Here is a 15,110-nt window from a genome sequence, read left to right as displayed (position 1 = left end):
TGATTCAGCGTAAGGAAATGAAAATTGTTTCATGCAAAATTTCTAGCACGTGATTGGTAATGTTTTTTTGTAGCTCGGAATATCCTTCATGTCTGAATGCGAAAGGTCAACATATCATTTAAAAACTCTTCTTGGGCTGGAAACCCGTCAACTTTCGCTTGGCTTCATTGCCATCAGACAAGAAAATTAAAGTTGTTGAAAATTCTTATGTTGACGATCCGGTAGCTGAATTTTCTCAGCAAGCTTCAAGTACAATTGCTAGGCTTCACAGTGCAATTAGAGCACGGAATCTTAAGTTTGGAGCTTGTTTGAACACCATGAATTCCTCAAATGACAAATATCCTTATCCAATTAGAAGTTCCAAATTGAATTTTCATTGATCGGTCAATTGAAACAAATAATAATAATTGACCACAATTATCCTTGGTTGTTGAGAATAACCTTTCAAAATGATGCCTATAAATAGGCTCTGGCATGTCGATGTTCTTACAAAATCCATACTTCATACGTTCATTTATTTATTTTTCACTGCTATCTCACTATACATTCTTTATTCTGATCACCCAACAATCTTTAGTGCTGCTCAAGCTTTTATTGCCCTTCTGCAAGGCTGTTGAACAAAGACTTAGTGTATATCATGGGAAGTATTGCCCAGTTGAGTCGTAATTCTTTCCCAGATGGTTTCGTTTTTGGATCTTCTTCGTCAGCTTACCAGGTACAACATTGCTTCAAGTACTCTGGTCGAAGAGAGAAACGCCTCAATTGTTTGGTCTCTGATAACGTTTAAATTATATGCAGTTTGAAGGTGAAACAAACAGGAGAGGCAAAGGGCCGAATATATGGGACACCTTCATCGAGGAGCATCCAGGTATCTCTTTATTCAATGCAGGAGTTCGTTACAATGCTTTCCTAACTAGAACAACGAATATAAATCTCTCAAGGAGTCACCTGCCAGCATGTTGATGGCCTGCCTAAAACCATAGTGTATTAATTTGTCTATTAAATCCAAAAGAAGAGAGAAAAAGGAAAGAAAGAAGGTGACTTTTGGGGTTAGGGGGAGAAAGTGCGTGCAAATTAAAGATGTAAATATGATTTTTATCAAATAATATAAATTCAAAGGAATCTAAGAACAAATTCTGAAAAATTGCAGAGAGGATAAGTGACCATAGCAATGCAAAGGTGGCAGTTGATTTCTATAATCGCTATAAGGTACGATGTTCATCTTATTTTTCTTTTAGTTGCCTTTTGTGGATCTGATCACCATTACACTTGTTGATATATTTTACACACAAAATGTTATAGGAAGATGTGCAAAGAATGAGGGGAATGGGAATGGATGCTTTCAGATTCTCTATTTCTTGGTCTAGGGTATTACCACGTAAGTGTTTTCTTTTGTTTTTACCCTACATCTCATTCCTTTTTAATTCACGAGGATGGGACGCGTCTCGAATTTGAAGTCCCACATTTTTCCTTACTTTGATTTTTCAATAATCGAATTGAATTCATCAGATGGCAGACTAAGTGCTGGAATAAACGAAGAAGGGATCCAGTTTTACAACAATCTCATCGATGAGCTCATAAAAAATGGTTATAACCCTTTCCTTTTCCTCCATGACTGTGTTTCATAATAATGTTACCGACTAAAAATAAGAATCTTGAAGTGGCCATGGTAAATGCAGGGGCAATCTTACTTTGCTTGAATTTCGAAAATTTGAAAAGCATTTTCCAAACTCTCATACAAAACGTTTCACATGCACTTTAGTTTTCTCATATTAATTTTGCTTTGAAATGTACAGGTATACAGCCTTATGTAACTCTCTTTCATTGGGACACTCCACAAGCAATTGAGGACAAATATGGTGGTTTCTTGAGCCCTAATATTTTGTAAGTAATTATATTCATATTATATAAACATCTCACTTTAATTTAAATCCTCCATGCTTGAATCTAATAATTTCAAAACTCATATAGAATCGATTTCCGAGACTTCGTGGAGCTTTGCTTCCAAAGATTTGGAGACCGAGTGAAGCACTGGATCACTTTAAATGAGCCTTTTATGTTTAGCGTCAATGGCTATGACACGGGCACATTGGCACCCGGCAGAATTTCAACTTTGGAGAATTATCCAGGCCAGCCCAAAATCTCTGGCGCCACCGAGGTTTACATTGTAACCCATCATCTATTGCTTGCTCGTGCAACGGCTGTGAAAGTATACAAGGAAAAGTATCAGGTTTGCAAAAGCTAAAGCTATAATTAATTTGTGGTTCGTTTCATAACATATTTCACCAAAGTTTCCTGTGTGACTGTGCTAATTTTATCATTGACAAAATCTCGTCAGACGTGTCAAGGAGGTAAAATTGGGATAACCCTCGTTTCTCATTGGTTTGAACCTTACTCAACTAGTGAAAGTGATCGGATGGCAACTGAACGAAGCCTTGATTTTATGCTTGGATGGTAAGCATTTTGCTAGCTGATTTGGATAATATAATAATTTCAAACAGTAATTAATTTGGATTCTTAAATTCTATGGAGAAGAAACCAGGATCTTAAATTCTATGTTTTTGGCAGGTACATGGATCCTCTAACTAAAGGTGACTATCCACAGAATATGCACGACTACGTTGGAGGAAGATTGCCTAGATTCAGTGAGGAGGAATCCAAGATGCTGAGAGGATCTTATGACTTTATTGGGGTCAATTACTACACTACATACTATGCTCAGAATGTTGAGGATGTTGACTATAAAAATATTGGGTTTATGGAAGATGCTCGTGTTAACTGGCCAGGTGAAATATTTATTTACTTGTTAATTAAGTGATAAAAAAAAAACTCTCAGAATAAGAAGAATACAAGGTCTAAAACTCTACACTTTCTCACTTATGTTGATATTATTTTACGTACAGGGGAGAGAAATGGAATACCAATAGGCCCACAGGTGAATGTGATTCTTCATTCTTGTTTCAACAAATTAGTAATTGATATGTAGAATCTTTCTGTTTTTCCCCTTGGTATTGAGATATATAAATCAAATTCGCAGGCGGGTTCAAGTTGGCTTTATATTTATCCCGAAGGTATTCGTCATCTCTTGAATTACATAAAGGACGCGTATGAAAATCCAACAATATATATCACTGAAAATGGTAAGAACAGAGTTAACAACCCTCGTGTGTTTATGGTTATAGTTGTCAAGAAGCTCTGATTTACTGATTTGTTGGTTTTTTTTAATTAGGAGTTGATGACGTGAATTCCTCGTCATTAGAGGAAGCCCTCAATGATGCCATAAGAGAGCAATATTATAAAGACATTTTCCACAATGTTCTGAAATCTATCAAGTGAGTTTGCTCTTTCCAAATTCATGTTCTCGCTTCCTTTTTCAAACAGTCCTAGTTTTTTCTTTCTCAGTCCGATCTGCTCTAAAAACTTGACTTTTGCAGTGACCATGGTGTCGATGTCAAGGGGTTTTTTGCTTGGTCATTCTTGGATGATTTTGAATGGGCATCCGGTTATGGTTCAAGGTTTGGTCTCTTCTACATTGACTACGAAAACAACTTGAAACGATATGCCAAAAATTCTGTGAAGTGGTTTAAGCAATTTCTGAAGAAGGACGAAAGTACTCAACTCAACGATAACATGTAAGGCCTCTTTTCATCTCCTCTTATTATTATCAAAAAAACCTCTCAACATTTCTCATAACACAAATGATTGCAATATCAGAAAATCAAAATCTCGAATGGAGGAGGCATCAGCTCGTAGCCGTAAGAAGTCGAGAATTGATTAAACATATATTGGCATGAAATATAATAAGGTATTATTGTATATCTTCTTCCATAACTACTAATTTTATTGTATTCATTTTTCATGCTTAACAAACTAATTTATTAACAATGCAGGAGCCCTTTTCGTATGATCAAGACCTACTTGAAACCACATCAGAATAGCACCAAACGCTGAAGTCAAACTTTGTTGCAGCAAGTTAGGTTTCCACGTCTGATAAATTCTATTCCACGCATGTTTGCGTCCTTCTAGTTTGTGGACATCAGTGGATCTTTGTCTTCGAATTAATTCTCACATTTTCGTCTAGGATCGATGCTGTTCTTGTTGTAATAATAACATTTATTTGTATTTATTTTTTATTCTTTATATGTATTGATTGGTTATCAATCAAATTCGATATTAAATAATAACTTGCTCTGCGCAATTTCTTTTTTCCTGTAATATTTTGAAGGATACTTCTATTCATGCATAATCCTTTTCATTAGAATTCGAGGAATGCATAGTCAAACTGAAATTTATCAAGACCAAGTGAAAAGTAAATAAATAATACCTATGTTAGAGAATAATATAAATCATATTGTGGTGCCTCACCTAACAGTTTAAACTATTGGGTTGAGATGGTTCTTTAACATGGAACATAATTAATTCCTGAGGATGCAAAATGTAGGGTCTCTTTGAAATAATCCTTAAATTCAAGGGGAGGGGGTATAAGCAATTTTGGCGGTTATAGTACTAAAGTGGCCGAATTTGCTGGTTAAGAACCTCATTTCTCTGTGTCTCATTAGATTCACAATTTTTTTTTCCCTCTTTTCTCCACTAAAATTCGCACTAGTCATTTAAGATTTCATGGTAGTATCTTAGTTGCGGTTATTTCAGTGACGGTCAATGTTCTTTTTATTTATAATTTTTGTCGTTAGTTTTTTTGTAGTTTTTTTTATTTTTTTTCAATTTTATCCTTGTTTTTTTTTTGTTTCTTAAGTTTTTTCTTGCCCTTCTGTATTCTTTTAATTGTTTTCATTTTCATCCTTAGATATTTTTTTAAAAAATTATTACTCATTCTTTTATTGGTTTCTTCTTTTAATTATTTGGTGAATTTAATTTTTCTTCTCAATTTAACCCTTTGATCCAAAATTATCCATCATTTTTTTTTGTTCATTCAAATATTATCATAATTAATTGATCCATATCGTTGTACCGAAGGTACATGTTCTTACCTATTTTTGGGTTCCCACACCAAAATTAAAAAAATACAAAAAAAATAATTGGAGCGAGAAAAGGATGCTGGAATGCTGAAAAAAGTCCAAAATTGGTTGAGGAGGTTCAAAAATGCAAAAGGTTGAAACTAGACAGTATATTTTTGACTGATGGAAGCATTGTTGACAAAGAAAATTCAAGTTGAGGAAGAAAAGTCTAAAATCAGATGTTTATGGACTCATTTAAATTTTATCTAAGGTTTAATTGAATTTGTGGAGGGTTGGATTGTAAGAAAAATTGATTTTTAAGTCAATTTAGGCTTTTATTGGAAGAAATTAAAGTTCTGGGGTCCAATTATAATTTTGAAGAGTTGATTTGGTCAGATCAGGGGCTTAATTGCATAATTATTGAAGTTTGATGGTCAATTAGGGACTTAATTGAAACAATCCGAAACCAAGGACCAAACCGGAAAAGGCGCTACAATCAAGGGATCCAATTACAACTTTTCCGGGGGGCTTGATTACAAAATTGTAAAAATATCCAAGGACCAAATCAGAAATATCATTTAAAAGTGGAAAAACGGTGCCGTTTCAGAGGCACTATTCACCGATTCAGCAAACAGGAACCGTTTCAGCAACAAATGCCGCTGATTATGGGGAACATTTCACAGCTACTATCTCTCTACCCTTACCACTGCAATAATGGTCCCGAACGTTTTCATTATAAAAAAAAAACGCATGCAGTTTTGGCTATAAAAGGAGAGAAAAAGGACGAGACTAGGGGGAAGGAGGTACGAGACAGGGGGGGGAGAAAAAAAGAGAAGAGAGGGGAGAACGAGTCAGCAGAAACAAAAAAACAGTGGGAAGAGAGTGTAAAGAAGAGAGAGGCAGAGGGAGTGAGCAGGATAAGAGAGAAACAGAGAGGAGGCGAAACCAACAGAGGAACCGAGGACCGGCAGAAAACGCAACACCAACAGAGGAGTTGAGCCACCATCTGCTCTTTCTTTTCCAGAACGAAGGAAACAACAGAGTAAGCCACCACCACCATAGGCTCCACTTTCTTCAGAACCAAGTATGCTTATTTCCTTTCTCTGTCTGTACAAGAATTGACGCATGTTAGTCTAAAAAACAGAAACAGAGAGAAAACACAAGAAACTACAAGAATCCTTCTGCACTTTACACTCGCACAGTGTAAAGTAATTAATTACCTTACACTGCAAAAACTATTGAGTTGGGTGAACAAACGAGCATGAACAGTGTAAAGTGAACAGTGCGAAGGTAGTAAAAGCTATCTGCAAAAACGAGCATGAACAGTGCGAAGGTAATATAATTACCTTCGCACTCTTCCATGCACGCGTAAAGTTTTACGCGTGCATGGTTTGTTTGGGTGACTGGCTTGGGCCAGTGTCCGTGCATGGGTGGCTGGGTCCAGCCCAGCCACATGGGCCGGGTTGGGCCCAGGCCAAAAATAAAAAAAACTCATTGAAAAATTCTTTTCAAAATTTGTGATTTTCCGCAAATATTTTACTGCATTTTGATCAATATTGGTATGTATTTTTATATTGTAAAGATACAAATCCGGTTTTAAATACCTGGTTTTCATCCAAACAAAAAAAATAAAATAAAATGTTTTGTTTTCATGCATACGGCCAAATCTCTCAAAAACAAAAAAATAAAAAATAAAATCATATTGTGTTTTCATACAATAAAGAAAATTTCAAAAATATATATTAGCATGCATTTTGGCTTTAATAACTAGTTTATTAAAGTCGTGAGAACTAGGCCAATATTTCAAAAATTCCAAAAAAAATATTTTGTTTTCTTTTAATATCTGGGGTTGCGACCTTATACGTAAGGCGTATTCCTGATATTAAATTCTTTTGTTGGCATCAGAATTACCCGATAAGATAAAGATCTCCTTACCGAGGAGGACTTTTCTTAAACCATAGGTGGACCAACAACTAGAAAACACGACATGACCTTAGGTTTTATCAGACAATAAAACAATGCAGCCTACCTTAGGTAGGCGTATTTCGGGTGCTAATACCTTCCCTTTACACAACCAGTCCCCGTACCCGATCTCTGAGACCAGTTAGGGTTCCTAATGACTAAAATACTAGGTGGTGTCTCCCATTCCATTTTTCCACTAATAAAAGACAAGAATACCTTGTCTCCCCATTTTGCCAGATACTTTATAGATAAGATAAGATTTTGAGGGTGGATGTTTTCGCCAGCAACGCCGCATACGTGCGACAGTGTACACATGTTCATTCAAACATTATCATAATTAATTGGATCCTTGCCAATGCATGCAAGACACTCTTATTCATTCAAGTAATATCATCACAAGTTTGATACATATCAATGTACGCAAGGTACTCGCATCCATATTATATATCAAGTAGTTCATACACATCAATGTACTCGAGGTACTCATATTCATTCCAATATTTATCAAAGCAATAAAACATTAAATTCGGACCTTTATGAATAAGTTTACACATATTGAAAAGACAAGGTGCGATGCACCTACTTGTTTCCCTAACCGACCTAGTCCCTTCAACTACCAATGACCTTACTCTAGGCATCTCTTCTGTTTGAGAATCAAGAGATATAATCAATACCCTCTTATAATTTTATCACAATGTGCATTTGTATACTATTGCAATCTCATTCACATGAATTCATTTCCATCTTTTAATTTCATTTTTCGATTATTTTCCTTCAACTACCTCATTACACTCCTTACATCAGTTTTCATCGGAGAGCATTGTTTACCATTTTATTCGTAAGTAAAGTTATAGATTTCGGTTTAAAGTGTGGCTTGACATCATTTTATTCAATAGGTCTCCTTCCATAATAGCCGACAATAATTTTATCTTGGAAATCTCAACACAACTCAATAGTTTCAAATACCGTATTCTTATGAATCAATTCTCACTTGATACCAAGATATTCCTCTCTTGGTATCATTATCTTATCTCATTCTTTCAGAATAATTAATCAATATTTTCTCTCCTATTTTTTGGAATGTAATTGCTGATACTAATGAATCTCATTGGTATCATTAGTCTCCAAATATTGGGTTAGACTAATCAATTCAATTCAAGTGCCGATATCAATACAAGCAATTGATTTCATTACTATTCCTACCCCGAAATAATTAATCAATTATTATTCATATCTGGTTTATTATCAAAGTTGCTGATGTCAAGAACCCTTGACATCATTAACGTCCTTACTTGGAGTAGCTAATCACACCATAAATAGTTGTCGATACCAATACGACCCATTGATATTGCCACACATGTGCGGCGTCGCAGTGAAATTGCCTCCACTTTAGGTTTTAGTAATCGAAAAATGGGATAGGCAAGGAATTCTTGTCTTTTATCAGTGGAATGAGGGAATGAGAGTCACCACCTAGTATTTTTATCACTTGAAACCCTAAGTGGTCTCAGAAATCGGGTACGGGGACTGATTGCGTAAAGGGAAGGTATTAGCACCCCAAATATGTCTTACCTAAGGTAAGTTTTATTGTTTGATTGTCTGATAAAAGCTAAGGTTTTGTCGTGCTTTCTAATTAATGGTCTGCCTAAGGTTGAAGAAAAGTCCTTCTCAGTATGGAGATTTTTATCTTATCGGGTAAATCCTGACCATTGTAATGTCTATACATAAAAGAACTACCCTTTTAATATCGGGAATACGTCTCACGTATAAGTTCGTAATCTAAGATACTAAAAAAATAATATTTTTTTTGTTTTTTTGAAATATTGACCTAGCTAGTTCTCATGGCTTTAATAAACTAGTTATTAAAGCTCAAGATACATGCTAAAATATATTTTGAATTTTTGTTGTATGAAAATACGATATAATTTTTTTTATCTTTGAGAGACTTGGCCGTATGCATGAAAATATGATATTTTTTTTTTGTTTTATAGTTTTTTGCAATGTTTTGATAAAAACTGGATATTTTAATACATGTGTTACGGTATAGCATACTACACATGACAAGTCAATACATTAGTAATACAATATTACCTATCCTAGCACACGTTCCATAATATTTCGGAAATCTCAATAATGAAGTACAATGACAATAATTACGTGAACTTGAGACACTATCAATAATTTTGCTTAAATCTCAATAATGTATTCTGTGTTTAATCGTGCCTAGGTAATGGGGGATGGTATGATAAAAATGGTAATCTAATACCGCTAATTGTTAAGGAATTCGCTGGAGGCTTGAAGAGGATGCTTAAATTCCATAGAAGCAAAACGCAGTTTCTTTCTCCTAATCAAGTTGAAGTTTTCGCGCGGATAAACTTTCTTGGAAAATAAATTCCAGGCAGCTGTAAAATTGAATTCCAGGGTGATGACTAGTTGATGGCTTCAAAGCCAAATGAATTCCAGGCTGATGACTAGTGGATCGCTTCAAAGCATTTCTTGCACGATTTAGAGATGGTTGTCAGTTTGGGATTGAAGAAAGGTCATCTTAGAGATTGATCGTAATTGGTTACTCTCCTAGGCTTTTGGTTAAAGATCATGTATTGTGCTTGACTTGGCTGATTCAGCGTAAGGAAATGAAAATTGTTTCATGCAAAATTTCTAGCACGTGATTGGTAATGTTTTTTTGTAGCTCGGAATATCCTTCATGTCTGAATGCGAAAGGTCAACATATCATTTAAAAACTCTTCTTGGGCTGGAAACCCGTCAACTTTCGCTTGGCTTCATTGCCATCAGACAAGAAAATTAAAGTCGTTGAAAATTCTTATGTTGACGATCCGGTTGCTTGTTTCAACACCATGAATTCCTCAAATGACAAGTATCCTTATCCAATTAGAAGTTCGAAATTGAATTTTCATTGATCGGTCAATCGAAACAAATAATAATAATCTCCAAGTGATTCTGTATGCCCAATCCATACCGAGATATGTAAGATAATCACGTGTATTCCAAAGTTATCATGGCTAATTCAATACCTATCAATGTAAGCAAGGTACTCACATCCATTCTAATAATAACATAATTAATTTGATACATAGAAATGCACATAGTATACTCATGTTCGTTTAAACGTTATCCTAACTAACTTGATCCATATCATTGTACGCAAGATACACATGTTCATTCAAACATTATCATAATTATATCAGAACTAGTTGATACACATCAATGTACGCAGGGTAACTCATATTCATTCCAATATTTATCAAAGCAATAAAACAATAAATTCTAATATTCATCAATAAGTTTACACATATTGAAAAGATAAGGTGCGATGCACCTATTTGTTTCCCCAACCGACCTAGTCCCTTCAATTACCGATGACCCTACTCCAGGTATCTCTTATGTTTAAGAATTAAGAGATACAATGAATACCCTCTTATAATTTTATCACAATCAGCATTCTTATACTATTGCAATGTCATTCACATGAATTCGTTGCCATCTTTTAATTTCATTTTTCGATTATTTTCCTTCAACTACATCATTACACTCCTTACGTCAGTTTTTATTGGAGAGCATTGTTTACCATCTTATTCATAAGTAAAGTTATAGACTTCAGTTTTAAGTGTGGCTCGACTCCTTGGAAAGGTAAGACACGGTTCTACAACTCTATTGAAGAATAGAAAGCCCAGTTCTGCCCTTAAGACCCTTGAAATTATCCGTTATATATAGCACTCAACACAATATGTCCTGTACGAGACAGTTTGACCCGTCTTCCATTTTCAGTCGTTATCTAGAGTTCTAGAACTCCAAATTAAGCGCGGTTAGTTTTTTTTAAAAGATAACATCCATACCTATAACCTTTATTAAGAAACAAATATTAAATTTATCATTTGGGTGCCCTGACCTTAGCTGAAGTTGGGTGACCAAACTGTTTAGTCCCAATACATGGATTGGACAACCAATATCTCACTTTTCCTACTATTAACTTGTTTTTACATTAATATCCTAAGGTTTATATATATCATCATCACTTATTCATGTTTCTACTACCAATTTAGCCTATCCAACTTCTTTAGAATCCATATTTGTCACAAGGTCCTTTTTATAAGTGGCTTGCCTCTATTTCTCATTCCTTGCCCCCTATAATCTAGTCCTCACTTTTTCATTAAGTCGTGCATTTAACAGCAACACATGTACGTCATGTCTACCATTTCATTTTCCTTACCAATAATCTAGCTGAACATGCCTAAGGAAAGACGCTAAGCATTTTCTTCAAATTAAATTATAATTAGCTTGCTTTTGATGGTTAAACACAAATCAAGCCACCACACTTTCCATTTATTTTATTCTTACTAACTTAATTTAAACAAAAGTTTCAGCAAGGTTAAAGTTCCTTTTAACTCAATTAGAACTAATCAAATCCAAACGGTGAAGTTAACCATCCTAGTCATCATCTTTTTTTTTCTTTCCCAAAAAAACTGCTCAGATGTCTACTTTTCAGGGGCATTTAACATTTCATCTCTCAACCAAATCAAACAAACCATACACCACAATGATGGCTTGACATTGTACTATACCCCAGCATAAATCTTGCCTGTTTATTGCCCTTACATCCGCCATGATGTTGCCTCTAAATGGCCAACCCAACTAGCTTTTCTGCAGGAATTTTTACAAGTCATGATGACACCTTTGATCCAACGGTTGGGATCTTTTCGCTTGAATCAAGGGCCAAGATTTGTCCTTAATAAAAACAAAAAGTTCCTCTTCCACTCTCTATAAATAGGGGTGAATTCTAGGCATTGAGCATAAGGAAATAAGAGGCCAAAGTTGGGGAAAAATAGCCCTTTTCCCTAGTGTTGGTTTTTTGTCAACCTTTCCCCTCTTTCTCCGCCGTTGGTACTACCACCAACCACTCTCTAGACTTCCCTCCACCACCATGAATGCCGCCAACAACTTTTCTCCTATGGCTAGGCAAGCTTTCCTCTTCCTTTTCTTCTCCAAACCCCCCTGTCATAGCCATTTGCATGCACAATACATTTTGCATGCAAATGGAAAAATGCCATTAACAACAATGGGTTGAACCTGTTTCAGCCAAGCCCAGATGACTAGGTCTGGCCCAACCTAAAAAAAGAGAGAGAGAGGTTGTTGAGCCGCCAATCGACCTAACCCGACTGAGTCGGGCTGGACCTGTTTCATCCGAGCCTAGATGACTGAGCTGGGTCTAATCCAATATATATTTCATTATAAAATAAAATAATATTAAAACATATTTTTTTAAAAAAAGAGAAAATTTCAATAATTTCAAAGGGCATTTGAAAAATATATGTGGGCCTCTCGCATGTTTTTCCAACTATTTTGCATAATATCAGGCTTTAGACTTACATTATAAAATACCCGGTTTTCTCTGAAATGTTTCTTTATAAACAAATTTGAAAATAAAAAAAAATTCAAATTAATTTTCTCTTTCCAAAAAAATTAAAAAAAAAACTATTTTGTCTTTGTGCATACGGCCAAATCCTAAAAGTTTTTCATGCATATTTTCTATAGAGAGATAAAAATCATATTTATCATGATTTAAAATATAAAAAATGGATATCATAACCGGTTTATGATTATCTATTAGGGTTTGATCAAAATACAAAATATCCCATTAGAATTGTCAAGATTTAACCCGATAAGGTGGAGACTTTCTCATGAAGGGAGATTTACATGTAACCTTAAACAAGACCAATGAACAAAAATGCGACTTAGAATAACAATCAAATAACAATGGAGCTTACCTTAGGGAGGGTGCGCTAGGCGTGATACGTCTTCCCCTTGCACAACCAATCCCTTACCCGGACTCTCGCAGACCATTAGGTTTTCTAACGACCATAATACTAGGTTGCGACTCCTGAATCTTATAATCATAATTTTATGATTAAATCCAAAACCCCTTTCCAACACACTTTGGAGACATATCTGCCAATCGACGCCGTGCACGCCACAAAAATGGGCTTCCTGTGTTTGCGGTTTCTCTTTCTCCAACATGGCGTGGCATTGTTTTGACTTTCTCCACAAGAGAAAGCATAGCCGTTCGACTTAATTCAAGCATTGGGTTCAAGGTAGGTGATGACAGTAACATTTGGTCTTGGATCGATTCTTGGCTAGGTACTCCAGCTCCTCTTCATAATTTATTTCCTAGACTATTTAATCTTTCTCTGCAGCAATTAGTTAGCCATGCAAATGTGTATAGCCCGATTGATAATTCGGTGAGCTTGACTTGGAGGAGGAATCTGAGGTCTCGCGAGCTTTGTACGCGGGAAATTTTAATTGCAGGGGTGGAGCGTGGTTTAGTTTTTTCTGGAGGTGAAGATAGTAAGGCATGTAAATTTGATAGTTCCAACACTTATTCAGTGTTGCAAATTTCTAGATAGCCTGTCTGCTTCAGGGGCTCCTTCTTTTTTTGTTTTGCTTTGGAAAGGTTTTGCACCTCCTAAAATTGATGTGTTCATATGGCTCCTGCTTAATGCTAGTCTCAACGCTAGGGGTTTTTTAGCTGAGAGGGGGATTGTTAATTATGAGGATGCTCGTTTTCCTTTTTATTGTGAGGAGATTTGGACTAGTAATCATCTATTCAATCACTGTACTATTTCGTGGAATTTTTAGGGTAGATTCATGCATTGGTTCTGGTGTTTAAGTTGTCTATCTAGGGACCCTAAACAAAATCTTCAAGAATGGTACAGGTCGATGAGAGGCAATTTTCAGTGTCGGGATATTATTCTTCTATGCAAAGACTTTTATTGATCTATCTAGTTAGTTCGCAATCGAGTTATCTTCGAGTCCAAGGTCTATAATTCGGATGTGATTTTTTATCTTACCTTTCAACGTTTGGCCTTTTGGTTGAAATTCTCAGTTAGAAACTTTAGTTACACAGGTTCTGATCAGACTAGAAGTCTTGAACGTATCTTGAACTAGACTAATTAGTTTGATTTTCATTTTTTTGCTCCTTCTTGTAGATACTTATGTTGTAAGTTTTTGTTCCTTCGGTCACTATCTTCTTAATGGTGCTCTTTTAATTTAATTCTACTCGATTACTATAAAGAAATAAATTAAAGATACACCTATATATTTTATACAGCTCCTATTTATAATCCTCGTATATGGAGCAATGCATGGTAGCAGAATTACAGGTTTCCTACCGACAACCTTTCAACTAAAAAAAAAAAAGGTCTATAAGCATCTTGCAAATGTTCGGAAATCTCAATAATGAAGTACAATGACAATAATTACGTGAACTTGAGGCACTATACTGTGGTGTGATTTGTATTCTGTGTTTAATCGTGCCTAGATAATGGGGGATAGTATGATAAAAATGGTAATCTAATAACGCTAATTGTTAAGGAATTCGTTGGAGGCTTGAAGAGGATGCTTGAATTCCGATAGAAGCAAAACGCAGTTTCTTTCTCCTAATCAAGTTGAAGTTTTCGCGCGGATAAACTTTCTTGGAAAATAAATTCCAGACAGCTGTAAAATTGAATTCCAGGCTGATGACTAGTTGATGGCTTCAAAGCCAAATGAATTCCAGGCTGATGACTAGTTGATCGCTTCAAAGCATTTCTTGCACGATTTAGAGATGGTTGTCAGTTTGGGATTGAAGAAAGGTCATCTTAGAGATTGATCGTAATTGGTTACTCTCCTAGGCTTTTGGTTAAAGATCATGTATTGTGCTTGACTTGGCTGATTCAGCGTAAGGAAATGAAAATTGTTTCATGCAAAATTTCTAGCACGTGATTGGTAATGTTTTTTTGTAGCTCGGAATATCCTTCATGTCTGAATGCGAAAGGTCAACATATCATTTAAAAACTCTTCTTGGGCTGGAAACCCTTCAACTTTCGCTTGGCTTCATTGCCATCAGACAAGAAAATTAAAGTCGTTGAAAATTCTTATGTTGACGATCCGGTAGCTGAATTTTCTCAGCAAGCTTCAAGTACAATTGCTAGGCTTCACAGTGCAATTAGAGCACGGAATCTTAAGTTGGGAGCTTGTTTGAACACCATGAATTCCTCAAATGACAAATATCCTTATCCAATTAGAAGTTCCAAATTGAATTTTCATTGATCGGTCAATTGAAACAAATAATAATAATTGACCACAATTATCCTTGGTTGTTGAGAATAACCTTTCAAAATGATGCCTATAAATAGGCTCTGG

The 15,110-nt window shown here is 35.4% G+C and overlaps 1 protein-coding gene across 1 annotated transcript; it reads left to right on the top strand.

Annotated features, from left to right (window-relative positions):
- The first annotated feature begins 483 nt into the window (after nucleotides 1–483).
- On the top strand, nucleotides 484–4,215 carry LOC127904954 (beta-glucosidase 12-like). Its single transcript, XM_052450198.1, has 15 exons — nucleotides 484–715; nucleotides 799–868; nucleotides 1,151–1,209; nucleotides 1,303–1,378; nucleotides 1,510–1,587; nucleotides 1,797–1,884; nucleotides 1,972–2,230; nucleotides 2,339–2,454; nucleotides 2,569–2,786; nucleotides 2,904–2,935; nucleotides 3,038–3,140; nucleotides 3,230–3,332; nucleotides 3,435–3,632; nucleotides 3,715–3,805; nucleotides 3,891–4,215. Exons 1-14 carry the CDS (start codon nucleotides 638–640, stop codon nucleotides 3,776–3,778), a joined length of 1,542 nt encoding a protein of 513 aa, XP_052306158.1. The 5' UTR covers nucleotides 484–637; the 3' UTR covers nucleotides 3,779–3,805; nucleotides 3,891–4,215.
- The last annotated feature ends 10,895 nt before the right edge of the window (nucleotides 4,216–15,110 follow it).

The sequence above is a fragment of the Populus trichocarpa genome, chromosome 1 (genome assembly GCF_000002775.5).
Source record: "Populus trichocarpa isolate Nisqually-1 chromosome 1, P.trichocarpa_v4.1, whole genome shotgun sequence".
NCBI classification, from domain to species: Eukaryota; Viridiplantae; Streptophyta; class Magnoliopsida; order Malpighiales; family Salicaceae; genus Populus; species Populus trichocarpa.
Note: the sequence above shows the minus strand (reverse complement) of the source record. Positions and strands in the feature narration are given on the sequence as shown.

Bases quoted from the DNA above. Each gene is read 5' to 3' on its own strand.
- LOC127904954 (XM_052450198.1), top strand. From the start codon at position 638: ATGGGAAGTATTGCCCAGTTGAGTCGTAATTCTTTCCCAGATGGTTTC. The intron at 716-798 runs GTACAACATTGC...AATTATATGCAG, and splicing joins CTTCTTCGTCAGCTTACCAG to TTTGAAGGTGAAACAAACAG. The intron at 2,936-3,037 runs GTGAATGTGATT...TCAAATTCGCAG, and splicing joins GAATACCAATAGGCCCACAG to GCGGGTTCAAGTTGGCTTTA.